The sequence below is a fragment of the Otolemur garnettii genome, unplaced genomic scaffold (genome assembly GCF_000181295.1).
Source record: "Otolemur garnettii isolate 467f Iridium unplaced genomic scaffold, OtoGar3 scaffold00069, whole genome shotgun sequence".
NCBI lineage: Eukaryota > Metazoa > Chordata > Mammalia > Primates > Galagidae > Otolemur > Otolemur garnettii.
Genome location: NW_003852464.1, coordinates 6978998 through 6993134, shown reverse-complemented (window position 1 = coordinate 6993134; position 14137 = coordinate 6978998). Strand labels below are relative to the sequence as shown.

Below are 14137 nucleotides of genomic sequence, written 5' to 3'. Positions count from 1 at the left end.
GAACCCAAACTGTTCCCTCAGTCTACAGTGCAGAGTACAATTTAAGAAAAGAAGGTTTTTCCCAATATTAAGTGGTCATTTTACCCATGATAGAATGTGTAGTTAATAGCACAGATCCTGCAGCCCAACTGCCTAGCATCACTTTGCAATTTTCTAGCATCAAGAAAGTTCTGGAGTATCTCTGTGTGACCCATGTACTTATCTACAAAATGAAAGTAACAGTATCTACCTATTAGTACGCTGGAGGATTCAAATGAATTGTTTTGAAGCACTCAGTACGTGGCACATACTAAACAATCAATAAATATTAGCCTTTATTATTATTAGGGAGTCTTAGTACAAAGTTAAACCGGCACAGCAACTAATTAATACTGTCATTAACAGACCATCAGAACAGTGCTTCATAACAACTGTTTGGGAACATGGGAAAAATAATAAAAAACCTATAAAACCTATGCAATATATATTTCCTTTCTACTGCTATCAAGTTGCAGTACTCACCTGAAAGTATGAAACTTCTGAGGCGCCACTGGTAGAAACCTCTGTGACCACTGATAAGGATTTCAAGTCACTTGATAAACACAACGCAAGACAAGTACCAGCAATCTGTAGAACAGTCAAATCCCCCAGCATTATTAGTATTACTGTTGGGTTGTATCTGCTGATGAGAGCAAAAATCCCCACAGAGCTTTAAGAAGCATTTAATAGAAACACATACTCTTGGCTGCAGCTGCACACACAGCAGATGAAGGGAGGTATCTGCCTACAGGGACCTTTCTTGTCACAAAGACACAAAAACACCTTGGTGTCACCTTTTTCCCCTCCTTCTCATCAAGAGTCTCAAAACAAGTGCTGGAAAACCAACACGTTTCTCAGAGGCTACCAGATTGTCTAGCCTTTTGGAAAAGGTAAGAGAAGGATGAAAAAGCTATAGAGAAGACAGAGCAAGTTCAGCAGATTTAGTACTGAGCTTAAACGGTTTCTGGTGACTTTTGATACATTCCAATCAAAAATTATAGCTCTTTTCCAATAAAATATCAAATCATAATCAAGTGTATACTAATCTTTTTGTTAAAGAAAAAAATGACAAATTCCATCAATTGTTTCTAATTTTTATAGATATATGTATCACTACTCTTTTTATCTTAGTAAGTTATCCTCTCAACATTTAAGAATTCTAAAACCTGAAACTGAAAAAAAGAAACTAGTGTTTTATTTTTTCCATAAATAAACTGCCTACTACACTCTAAGAGAAATGACAGAGAAGATTTTAAAGAAAAACTTACCCCTGTGACTCGAGCAATTTTGAACATTCCATAAGCATAAAGCTCAATAAATCCAGAGCTTCCTCCAAGGACAAGAATATTAAGCCTAATTAAAAATAATGCAACAAGCTGAGGCCCAATCAACAGAGATGATTGCATCCTTAAACCAAGATAAAAATTATCACTTTTTGTATAATCTACATATTAAAGCTCCCCTACAGAGGCAAGTTAAATAGCAAACAAATCCACTAATACTTAATTCATTCATTCCCCCCCAAAGAATATAATTTTCCTCTAGCCTAAAAATCAGTTTACAGCAAAATAATACATTTTAATAACAATTGTATTTATACCCTCAAAAACAAAACAATCTTTTTACCAGCTAATACAAATTGCCATCATCACTGTCATGCTAAATCTATGGAAAAGATTTAACCTGAATACTTAAATTTCACAAACTCTAGCACCTATATCCTTTCGTTCCTTATTAGAATAAACATAGGTATGTTATACTATTAAAACGTAACAAAATGATGTTAACACATGCTGCTGGAGGTATTAACGTCAACAGTGAAGTAGCATGACAGAGGACTTACTCTCGAAACTTCTGAAAACTGCCTCAAATACGAAATAACAACTTTAAGAAATCAGACTTAAGAAATCAGCAAGATTTACCTGACATCTCCCAAGAGCTTAATAATTTCATCAGAATTTTCTTCACTAAAATGTAAAAATACATTGGGTTATCTTTCAAAACTATCTTTCAAATGATAACATTATTTTACTTAAGAATCAAAAAGGAGTATCTTACCTAAATATTTTTGAGGTGTTGCTGTAACTAGAGGAAAACAGAGGTTAGGGTCAAAAAATACTTTAAAAAATATATTTTAATAAATGGGTAAGAAAATTGTCACAGTGTTAAAGTCTTTAGAGGAAAAAGAAATGCGTAAAATTAATTCCAAAGAAATAAAACTGTGGTACTTACTTTTTTGGCAACGTAGGTAGTTTAGGTAAGAGAAGATTTGATTCATCTTCGGCATTATAAAAGGATGTCAAAACACTAAAAAGGAAAAAAAAGTATTATAAAAACTTGCTATTAAAAATGTTAAATTTTTAAAAAGATGCCCGGTTTTGCATGACCAAGTAAACAGATGTCACAAATTCTTCACCAGTGGTCACTGTAACAATCACAAACGAGAAATTTAAAAAGTAGGAAGTTCTTTGTTATTTCTGCAAGAAAAAAACTGGCCTACCCGTTTTAGAGGAATATTAATAATTTTCTCAGCGTATGAAATGTATTCATACATATTCAGTAATCGGATGCTGAATGAAAATTTATGACTTATCTCTCACTTAAGAACCCACAGTACATCTCTGAGTACTAAAAGTAATTTTAAAGAACACTACAATTATGTATCCTTTAATTATTGGTTCTACGGTTTATATAAAATTGGGGATTTGATAACCCAATTGATATAGGAGACCACCATGATACATTCTGAAATGGTCTTATTTATCTTATTTATACCTTTTCTTTCTCAGCTCTATTACCTCGATAAGGCTGGAAATAAGTGAAAAAGTGGTGACCTGGCAAGAATGTCTTTCCACTTTAGCACAAAATAGCTGATTGGAGTCCCTAGAATAGAAAGTATTATTTATCTCCTTTTCTTTCTCAATTCTATTACCTCTAAAGAAGGTCGGAAATAAATAAGAAAAAAAAGTGGTGACTTGGCAAGAATTGTTTCCCACTTTAACATAAAATAGCTGATTTGAGAGACCCCTGAACATCCACATTTCTGAACTATTAATAGAAGTTGTGCTGGGAACACACTTAGCAGGCAACTGGGCTGGAACAGGAATTGCATGGTACACTCTGCTCCCGTCACCTTCCATAAATTCTCGTAACCATTTGCAATCCTTCACTATCTGATGAGGGGTTCATCACTCTGGTTTAACTACAGAGGATTTCACACCCCAGGCTAAATCCCCATCATCCAAATCTCTCAGATCTCCCTGAGGAAAAGTTGCCAATTAATACTCAGGATTTATAAATTCACTTGATACTAACTTAGTACTTTAAAGAAAAAGCTAATGGAAAGAAAATTATCACATTTCCTCAAAAAACAATTTTTTCTCTGGGTATTAGCCAGAGCTAATGGAAAGAAAAGAAAAAGCTAATGGAAAGAAAATTATCACATTTCCTCAAAAAACAATTTTTTCTCTGGGTATTAGCCACGCCCTCTCATTTCTTAGGCCATCTTGACTGCAATCCTGGTCTAGCACTTTGACTTTATTTCATCTGGAGCTTTGCTTTTCCTATCTTAGTAAATATTCGAATATGAAAAATGACTATGAGTACTCCAGTCATTAAAGAAAATGACTAAAAAGAGGAGAGAAATCTTGGCCATTCATGCATTATTGCTCCAACAAGAAAATACAGGGTTCACGCTTGTAATCCCAGCACCTGGGAGACCAGGGCAGGTGGACTGCTCGAGCTCATGAGTTCGAGACCAGCCTGAGCAAGAGCAAGAGCCTGTACCTGAAAAACAGCTAGGCATTGTGGCAGGTACCTATAGTCCCAACTACCTGAGAGGCTGAGGCAAGAGAATCACTTAAGCCCAAGGTTACTATGAGCTGTGACGCAACAGCACTCTACTGAGGGCAACAAAGTGAGACTCTGTCTCAAAAAAAAAAAAAGTGCCACAGCCACCCCAACCTACAGTAAACACCACCCTGATCAGTTAGCAGCCATCAATACCAAGGTAAGAAAGCAAAAAAGAGTATGGCTTGTTGAAGGTTCAGATGATCGTCATCATTTTTTAGCATATTTTAATTAAGGTACAGACATTGTTTTTTACACAGAATGCGAGTACATGCTCCGTAGACTACAGTATAAACATAACTCGTTTGTTTTTGGGAAACAAAATAATTCATGGACCTGCTTTATTGCAATATTGCTGTACTGTAGTCAGTGTTCTAGAACTAAACCTGCAATATCTGAGTATGCCTGCATATTTTATGGGAAGGAGGAATCTGGCCAGGAGTGGTGGCTTACACCTGTACTCCCAGCATTTAGGAGGCCAAGATGGGAGGATCACTTAAAGTCAGGAGTTCAAGATCAGTCTTTGCTTCTATCAAAAAAAAAAAGCTAACAAAGCATTAGAAAAAAATGTCATCTTCATAAACTTAAAACCAAAATTTAAATTCAACGTGCAGATGCTCAATACTCAGATGCTTCTAAGTTTCCATTTTAAAGAATAAAAATCGACTACTGAAGATTTTCTTTTCTGATGACTCCACCTGCTTTCTACGGTCACTTCCATCCAATGCATACAGGAAACTGGGGCCTCCACAGAAAAGGAGTGCAAGCTTTCAGGCTTTTCCACATCACACAAAATAATCTTCTTGGTGTCAGCAAGAGCAAAGGCCAAAACTAAAGGAAGACAAGGAAAAATAATCAAAATTAAGTGTAAATTTGAGAAAAATGGGTATTTCATTTTTGCCCAGTTTTACTCTTTTAAATACACCTTATCATGGGCATGATGCAACCTAAAAATCTTCCAATATTTTAAAAATTAAAAAAGAGATCTTTGCATATACTCTAGTTATTACCTAAGCTTACTTTCAAGTGCTCAAGCTTCCTAAGCCATGTACTGCTTTTCTTATGATGTACTTAATGTCTTACATATCAAAGTCTCTAGACTAGAACCCTGTTGTCCAGCAGAAAAAACAGGTCTTAACAAATAATTATATTTTGTCACCAAAACATATTGGTGCTGTAAACACTATCTGAAAAGTAAGAAGTGACTCCATCTCCATCTGCTTTGTTCTTGCAAGGCATTTTATTCCTGTTTATGTTTCTAACCCACAATGAGACACAAGGCCATCAAATACTGATGAATCTTCTTCCTCTGAGTGTGGCTGAATTATCTAGCACAGTTTCTCTCCATCACTCATTAATTTCCTCCTAACACATCCAATTTAAGAATTTCCAAATACAGTACTTCACTGCATACCACTGCATGCAATTTTGCTAAATGTGTGGCTTTTCCTCTTAAAAACAATTTAGAACGATCTTGAAATGATTATTATCTAACAGAAACCCTATTTTACTGTCCACAAACATGAAACCTTTTTTAAGTGATAGATACATCTATTTAAGTACACAATCTATTTTAACACACAATAACTTTGATAATTTATGCTTTAGGAAGCTTTAGGATGAATAACGCAAGATCTCAAGATGTTATTTACAAAAGCCCTCCAATTTCACACATACTTTAAACATAATTCTGAGCAAAATGAGCACAGAATGAGTACAGAATTTTAAAAGCATTCCTGTAAAGTCTACTTGCAGGCATTAATCTGAAGAGCTAATCAAAGTTCCTCCCAGTGTTCAGAATGTTTATAACAGCATTGCTTAGAAAAGCCCCAAACTAAAAACATTCTAAATGTCCACCAAGTAGGGGTAGATTTAGTAAATTACAATGCATAAATATAGCGGATTAGATGTAGTCATTTAACATTAACGTGGTAAATCTATCCACGGCGATATGTAAAAAGTGAGGAGACAATACAGAAAAAGCTATCCAGAAAACAGCATGCATCCATGAAACCGTGGCTACACCTCTCTATGCGTCTGTGTCTTATCAGGAAATGTTGAAAAAGATGTTCACCAAAACAGAATTGTTATTACTAAGTGATAGGCTTTCGGGGAATTTTAAAGTACTCATTATCTAGAGCAGGCGTCCTCAAACTGCAGCCCATGGGCCACATGCAGCCCACTTAGGACATTTATCCGGCCCGCTGGGTGTTTTTGCCCCATCTGCCTGTCCTGCTTAGCAGCCGACTCATCCTCGGTTCCGCAGTCTGGCCCTCCAATGGTCTGAGGGACAGTGACCTGGCCCCCCGTTTAAAAAGTTTGAGGACCCCTGATCTAGAAAGAACACTAAGCAATAAGGAGCATATACTGAATTTTACACCAACATTTTTTTTCCTTAAATCTCTAGTATTTTAAGTTTTTGTATTTATCTAGAGAAAAAAATTAAGCAACAAGGAACACATTTTACAATGTGCTTTCTCCTTAGAGCACCAGTGACACGGATGAACTTTGAGCTGAATGATTCACAGTACTTTGCTGCACTGACTCTATGTATCCAACAGCTCAAATAAGGACCATCACGAAAGAGTTCAGTTGTCAGAGCTACAACCAGTTACAACACAGCAGAAAGATCACACAGCTAGGGAAGGGATGGGGTCAGAGCGGCAAACACGCGTGCACAGAGAGAATATAAATGAGCCACACACTCAGCACTAAGATACAGTTTAGAAAGAAAAAGGCCACGATGGCACTAAACTGACTGGTGAGTGGCAGGTGGTGTTGGGACAAATGGTGCAGAAGACGATGACAGAGGAAAGCACAAAACCAAAATATTTTGTATATTCCACCAGATTTCACTTCAAAGTTATCTTTGCCAAGAAGCCAGATTTCAATTAAGAGAGATCTTTGCCAAGAAACAAGACAGCAGAATTATTCTGAGTTCTCTACAAAAATTTACACTATTTTTTTTAAAAAAAGGTTCCCAAACTGGCATTTATAATTTTAATATATAATAAGAACAATATTCATAAAATGAGGTTTCTTTAAGGAATCCTGTTTGTGAAAATAGTATTTTTATAACGTTATCTTTACGTTTGCCATCTGGTCTCCAAGCCAAACAGGTCACTTCCTTCCCTGTGTTTTCATTTGGTGGAAAACTCCAAACTCGGTGAAAACTTGCAAGTCGATGAAGTAAAACCTAAGACAAACAGATAAAATGGCAAAAATTTTTAAAAATATATATTTCCAAAAAATAAAACAAATTTAGATCCCCACCACAAAATTTTTAAAATTTACCATCTCTTGAATATTTAGCTATCCTAAGAATAGAGAAAGACAAGTGTTTGAATGAACATAAAGTATTTTGAGAAAGGAATGGGCGAAACAAGGTCTAACTGTCTGATTTAACCCTGTATATTACATAATTTTCGTATCTTTTATGTTAACAGGAAACTCACCTCTAGAATTAAGTAGCCTGTACAAGAACACAACAGCACGAAAAGGTAGCTATAAAACAGTCAAATAACATTAAACTTGGAATGAGACAACTTGGCATCAAACTTCAGTTATGTCACTTCCTAGTCAAGAACCTTAGACTAAGTCACTTAGCCATGCTAAATTTCCCTTTCCACGCCAGTAAATGCCCACCTTGGAGGGTCATGATGATGCTTGAGGGTTCCTTGTGCTTTAAAATAAACTGTCCCAATTCCTGCCTCTAGACAAGCACTAAAAATAGAAAAAGACCTCAGAACTGCAGCATTCCTGAAAAGACCCCTCCCCACCTCCTCTGCCCCCATCAGCCTAACAACCACTCCCTACTTCATCTCACCACTCAGGGTACCCTTCCCTATGGTTACATTGGTCTCTAGTAGGTATTGAGTACTCCTGAAAAAATACTTATCCACTAGACTTGACCTCTCCTCTAAAACCATGTCTGAACTCATTGTCAGGTATCAGTGTGATTCCGTCTTCATTCCTTCTCTAAAATGTGTCTCTCATCTGAGGATGCTACTTTCCCGGTAGCATTCTCAGGTATGGCTGTTTGTCTTCAGTAGGATAGGATCCCTATACTACTGCAAATACTAGGCTACTACTGAGATGAAGGAAGTGCTTTCCTTGATGCTCCAGGCTATTAGCATTTTAGAGATCTTTCTTCTCTAAAATCTGACTTTGAATCCGATGCAACCAAACCATACAACCCACTATCCCTCTTAACTACAGTCCTCTCCAGACTCCTCTGCCATTCCCCTCATTCTTTGAAGATGTGAACTCCTGGCTCATTCATGCTTTCCTACAACACTACTCACTGTCATTCTCGGTGATTTCAAGAACTACAACGTCCTGGCTTTTCAGTTCTCAACTGCCTCTCTTCCAATAATCACATCTTCTCCCTCACCTCAGCCACTCCCAGAGTTATGCCCTCGGCCAGGTCATTGCCAACAACTGCAATGCTGTCATCATCTCACTTTCAAACTTCCCACTTTCCATCCACCACCTCCTATCTTTTCAGCTCATTTCTGCAAGACCTGACTCCAATTCATCCACTTTACCAGAGCACACAGCCCATGGATTCTTCCACCCATTCACTGTCCCTTACCCCACGCATGCCCTCACTTCCACCCTTAATCAGGTTAGATTTAAGGTTCACCATTACAATCACTCCCCTTGCCTCTAACTTCAACTCTTACATTTCTCTTGCTTTGTCATACCTGCAAAACAACAAACTTAATTAAACCCAATTATGCCTGCACCCACATGGCCAAACAGAATGAAGAGACAGATATAACCACACTGTTGTCTTGCAAATTAAAAGACTGTGGCTCTTCACAGACTGGCAATCCTATTAGGTAGGCTTCCCTCATCTACCTGCCTTGGCAGTTTTTTTTGTACTTCTTCTTTCTCCTCAAACTTCCAATAGTTTCTTCTCCATCTTCACTCTGAGACAATCTTTTGCATCTTCTTTCACTGAGAAAATGGAACCAACAGTGCCCAATATCACACCTGCCCCTCTGACTGCAATGATGTCCCTTCTCTCCTACTGCTGTGGCTGTACCATCAACTGTTCTTTAGAGCCATGACAGAGTTTCAAAGCCCCTGGCAGAGCAGGGAGACTAGATTTCATGGAGGGCTCTGAGAAACTAGACACAAATACCCTAATGACAGACAGGGTCATGGCATACAACATGGCAGTAGGCTGCTAGGTTTCCCTAAGATTTCCTTACCATTGAGATTCCAAACTCAGCTTACACAGTAACTCTCACCTGGCCAGATAACTATCAGGAAAACGACCAAAAAGCCAAAGGAGGAAAGATGCACAGGTGAAGGGTTCCTTACAAAATGGCTGGCAGGTAAAAGGACTCTCAGTAGAATCTGGGTATCAGTGGTTTATACTTAATGAAGCATAACATCATGTGAACCAGAAATGCTAACTGACGAACACTCATGCACATTCTGTTTAGAATCGAATGATGTCCTACTCCTTTGTTCAACCTAAAGTATTTCTAAGATATTAGAGGCCTTTAATGATTCTACATTATAAAGAGCTGAGAGATGAGGAGGGGAGAAAGAATGAAATAGGCTGAATTGGGGACAATTGGGAATTGAGAGTGGGAGAAATCAATCAGGAAACAGCTGCTAAGTTAACGGAAGGTTGCCCTCCAACCCACAGTATGGCACCGTGGACGACAGAAGCTAGATTGTCACATGCATCCTTTGTGGTGTCTACATGCAGTAACTCATCCTCCTTCTGCTACTAAACTGTAAGCTAACTTTGAACAGGGTCTCTGGATCGATCATGTCTAACTCACAAGCGGCACATAGTGGGCTTTTTAAAAAGCCCCTTTAACTAGTAAATAAATGAACTGAGGAGACTTGGGGGTACAGGATTGTGTGACTGCATCAAGCTGCGTGACAACTATTGGTTTAGCCATAAAATACTGAAAATGGGCACATACTCATCTCTTGCATGCCTGGTCCCTAATATTTTCGCCTATGAAACTTGCCGCCGACCTGCAGGCAAGGGTGGGGCAAACAAGTGGTCCCCCGCTCAGGCTGCAGGAAGGGAAACTGAGGCCCTGACACTGTGGCCCGAAGGAACACGGTCGAGCTGTGTGTTCCCCGGCCCACCGCGAGCCGACCCCGCCGAGGAGGGGTCCCCGCCAGCTCACTTACCTCGCCCGCTGTGTTGGCCAAAGCAATGAGATCCCGCTTGGGCGACCAGACCAGGAAAATAATCTCCTGCGGTAGCTGCTTCTCTCCCACCACCCGGAAGGATGGGAAACAGGTTGGAAAACGCAACATGGGGGCGGCCCTGCAATGACACCCCAGTCAGAGGCCGGTGGGCCACTCAACCTTCGGCTGGGGACCCCGACCGCGGCTGTACCTGCAAGAGGCCTCCTCAGCAGCCTACGCGGGCCCAGCAGCTCGTCCCCTCCCTCTGCCGGCCGCGCGCGGCAACCTCCGGGCAGCCCCGCCCCGTTGCCGTCGCGCGCTCCAGGCACTTCCGGCGTCGCGCCTGCCTCGCGAGACGAAGAGGTGGCGAGGAGTGGGGCGGAGCTGTGGGGGGGCGGGGCCGTGGGGGGGGGGCGGTGGGGCGGATCCCCGGGTGGTGGGGGCGGGGCCAGAAAGGGGGCGGAGGCTGGACCCCGACTCGGGCGGGAGCGCTGGGCACCTTCAGGCCGGTCTTTTAAGATGTGCTTGCGTGTGTGTGGGCGCGCTAGCAGACCTTTTCTGTTTTCTCAGAAATTTCGCTGCTGTGATCAAAGAAGGGACAGTAGAGGTTTAGGGAGAAGCTACAGGTAGGACGAAGAGACAGAAAACAGGGCAAGCGTCAGATTCTGACTACAGTCCCAGAACAAGTAATTTTCACGTCAGTTGTGATTGCTTAGTAGGATTTTTAGAAGTCTTCCTGTCCAGGCTGCCCCTCCAGACGAATTAAAAGTAAATGAATACTGGATGGGACCCAGTATTTATTAAAACTCTTCTAGTGATTGCGGTTTGCAGCCATGAGGGGAGAGCGTGAAGGGGACTGCCCTGAAACCTCACTGGTAGAGGCAGATAAAACGCAGTACTTTGATTCCTCGTCCCATTGAAGCCTCACGTGTTCTTGGTAGTGGAGACTGCACCGAAACAAAGGAAGACTGTGGGCTCACCCGCGATTTATCCTGCAGCTGTTTGAACGTGGGGCTACGTGAACGGTGGCGGGGCATGGACTCCAAACCCACAGGCCAGCCTGGCAGACGACATGTAAATCAGAACCCATCGGGGCGTCCTTTATGTAGGACACACTTAAATGTGTCAACGTATTCACCAGCTCCTGCAACTATGACCCCGGCCTAAGAAAATGTGCCAGTATCATCCAGAGGGGCTTTTGCAACCTTTGCCTTTTGTCTTTGTTGTGAAAAACCGTGTCCCCCAAATTCATCCAGAGCCAGTGTTTCTAAGGAGAAAATGGACACGCCTTTTATGTTCCTGAAATGCATTCTCAGGTGTTAATGTTGGGGGTAGTAATAGGGGATAATTTGAATGGTGGGGTCCAGTATTGTGAACTAAAATGAAATTTTAAGCCCCCCAGCTGATTGAATGGACCCTCTCTTGGCAAAGGGGACCTTAGAAATACCCAAAGTTGAGCTGCTAGCCAAGAGAAGGGAGGTCTAACATGCTTCCTCAGGGTCATGCCCTCCTCCGTTCCTTAACAGGCATGAGGCCATGCAAGGCAAAGCTGGATCCACACCTGCAAGTCCTCAATTTACTTAATAGATCACTTGAGTGTGGATGTATGTCCCTAATTAGCAGACTTCCCTAGCTTAAAAACTTGCAAGCCTTTAGACCAGCGGTTCTCAACCTGTGGGTCAAGACCCACAGGAACTGTATTAAAGGGTCGCAGCATTAGGAAGGTTGAGAACCACTGCTTTAGACAAAGCTGCATTTAACCAATTACAAATCAAATAATCTTTAAACCCACCTATAACCTATAATCCCCACGCTACAAGATGTCCTGCCTTTGGGGGCCAAACCAGTGAGCACCTTCCATGTATTGACTTATGACTTTAGGAGTAATTCCTGTCTCCCTGAAAAGTCTAACACCAAACTGTAACCCCACCACTCCCCGTCCACTTGCTGGAGGCTTCTTGGGCATGGCTCTGGGCCATAATATTCATACTTGGCACAGGCTGGGGCGTGACGCTATAATCCTAGCACTCTGGGAGGTGGATCCCCTGAGCTCAGGCGTTCAAGAACAGCTTGAGCAAGATCAAGGCCCCGTCTCTTCTAAAAATAGAAAAATTAGCCAGGTGTGCTGGTGGTGGTACCTATAGTCCCTGCTACTTGGGAGGCTGAGGCAAGAATATTACTTCAGCTGAGAAGTTTGAGGTTGCTGTAAGGTATGACACTGTGGCACTCTGGCCTGGGGAACACAGTGAGACGCTCAAAAAAAAAAAAATACTCGGCTCAGAATAAACCTCTTTATTTTAATTTGGCTTCTTTCCCCCTCATAGTAACTGTCCATTTTAACATGCTATGGAAATTGGATGTTCATTTTCCTAGAACTTATCCTGAACGTGAACCCCTAAACAGGAGGTGAAAATGACTGTTCCTAGAGGTCTAAACAGTGCTAACAAAGGCTAGAGATCCTGTAACCAGACGGGTATGAGTTTCCTAACAGGCCTTCTGGCTCAGGAAAGAACATGGGAGTGGAGTTCCAGATGTGGGCAGGAAGCAGCAAGTTTGATGTTGCCATTGTACTTTCCGTGTGTTGGTGGGGTACAGAGGGGCTGGGATTGTTCCCAGGAATGATCCAAAGTAGCCACAGGACAAGAGCTTTTAACACACAGTGTTCCCGGTCTTTCTCTTTCCCAGAGGTTTTAACTTTACTCACTCTGCTCGTTTGCCTTCCCCACGCTGAGGAAAATACAAACGAGCTCATTTGTGCTTTTGTGGCACAAAATAAACAGGAAAAGCAAAAAAAGCCCAGCGATCAGGCATCAGTGCTCTATAAGGAGGCAATGGCAGAGGAATTTCATTCATTTATTCATGTATATAATATATATAATTCATGTATATTCATGTACATATATAAAGTGTATGTATGTATTTTATATATAGGGAGAGGAGAGAAGGTGGGGTGAGTGAAATGAGAGAAAATAAGACTTTAATTATTTCCATGCTTTATATAGCCTCTTCCTACTGTTTGCAAAAAAGATGCAAGAACTCCCTTTTTTGCAATAACTTTTTGGTCGCTAGGCTCTGTCTTTGAACACCACACCCCTGCTGGGCTAGCTCCCGACTCCAGCTTCTTTCTAGGCATTACAGTAGTACAGGGTTGGATTTTGAAAGGTCAAGCAGCCATCGAGAGAGAGTGGGAGCCTGACAGGAACGCACTGGTTCTTTGGTCATTTAGGCCCTTAACTCTTGTGACAAAGGTGATTACGAATGGGTTAGAAAGTTAAGTCCTTTAAAGAGGACTGTAAAGACAGCAGAAGACTAGTTAAGGGGGTGGTGTGGCGGATTCCAGACATATTTCTAAAGTAGACTAACAACTGATTATTGATTGCACTGCGGTAGGAAAAACAAGGGAAGAGTCAAGCCTGAGGCTGGGATGTTTGGATGCACAGACTTAGGGAAGAGAAAACTAGTTGTTGTGGGATCCTGAGGGGTAGGGAGAGATGGAAGAGAAACAAAGTTGACCAGAGCAAAGAAGGTAAGTGAGGAACTGAACTATGTTAAGAGGAAAAGTTGCAGGAAATTTACCTGTCATGGCCAACAGGTATCTGGAAATGCAGGTTGAAGGGGAAAAATTAGGGCTTGAGCAAAGATTTGGGATCACAGTGTACAGGGATGGAAGATGAAGTTGTGTGGGACGTGACTAATCTAAGCCATGGGCTTAGACTATTATATTGAAAATTCTATTTGGAAGTCACAAAACAGGCAAAACATACTAAATAAGCAAACTGTAAATTTGCTGGAAAGAGAAATAAGTATAGATGGTTGATGTTAGAACCTCTCTGCTCTTACCAGTTATATTCATTGGGCACAAAAAAAACCCTGACTTAAAGTGACACAAGTAATAATTAGAATGTATTTCAAGAGTCCAACAGTAGGGTGGACTTCAGGGCAGGCTAGATCCAGCAATCTGGTGTCAGGAGAGACCCAGTATCATCATGGGCATGCCTCCCCACATGGTCACGGGGAAGACTGCAAACAGCAGCTGAAGCTACCTGCTTCGTCATTCAGACAGCAAGAACCCCTCTGCATCAACCAAGAGCCTCACTATGAT

General features: G+C 41.1%; 1 protein-coding gene across 3 annotated transcripts in view; it reads right to left on the bottom strand.

Annotated features, from left to right (window-relative positions):
- ANAPC4 (anaphase promoting complex subunit 4) overlaps positions 1–10368 on the bottom strand; it is a 35685-nt gene extending 25317 nt beyond the window's left edge. The window contains exons 1-9 of one of the 3 annotated variants that reach the window (XM_003793509.3): positions 10247–10368; positions 10036–10174; positions 6958–7063; positions 4566–4698; positions 2251–2325; positions 2077–2103; positions 1941–1985; positions 1287–1371; positions 502–606 (exon numbers count right to left, since the gene is read on the bottom strand). In XM_003793509.3, the coding sequence (XP_003793557.1) occupies positions 502–606; positions 1287–1371; positions 1941–1985; positions 2077–2103; positions 2251–2325; positions 4566–4698; positions 6958–7063; positions 10036–10164 (705 nt within the window). In that variant the 5' untranslated portion in view covers positions 10165–10174; positions 10247–10368. Of the gene's footprint in view, positions 1–501; positions 607–1286; positions 1372–1940; positions 1986–2076; positions 2104–2250; positions 2326–4565; positions 4699–6957; positions 7064–10035 lie in introns of all 3 variants that reach the window. The other 2 variants (XM_023515333.1, XM_023515332.1) reach the window with 2 other exon arrangements.
- Between the last annotated feature and the right edge of the window lie 3769 nt (positions 10369–14137).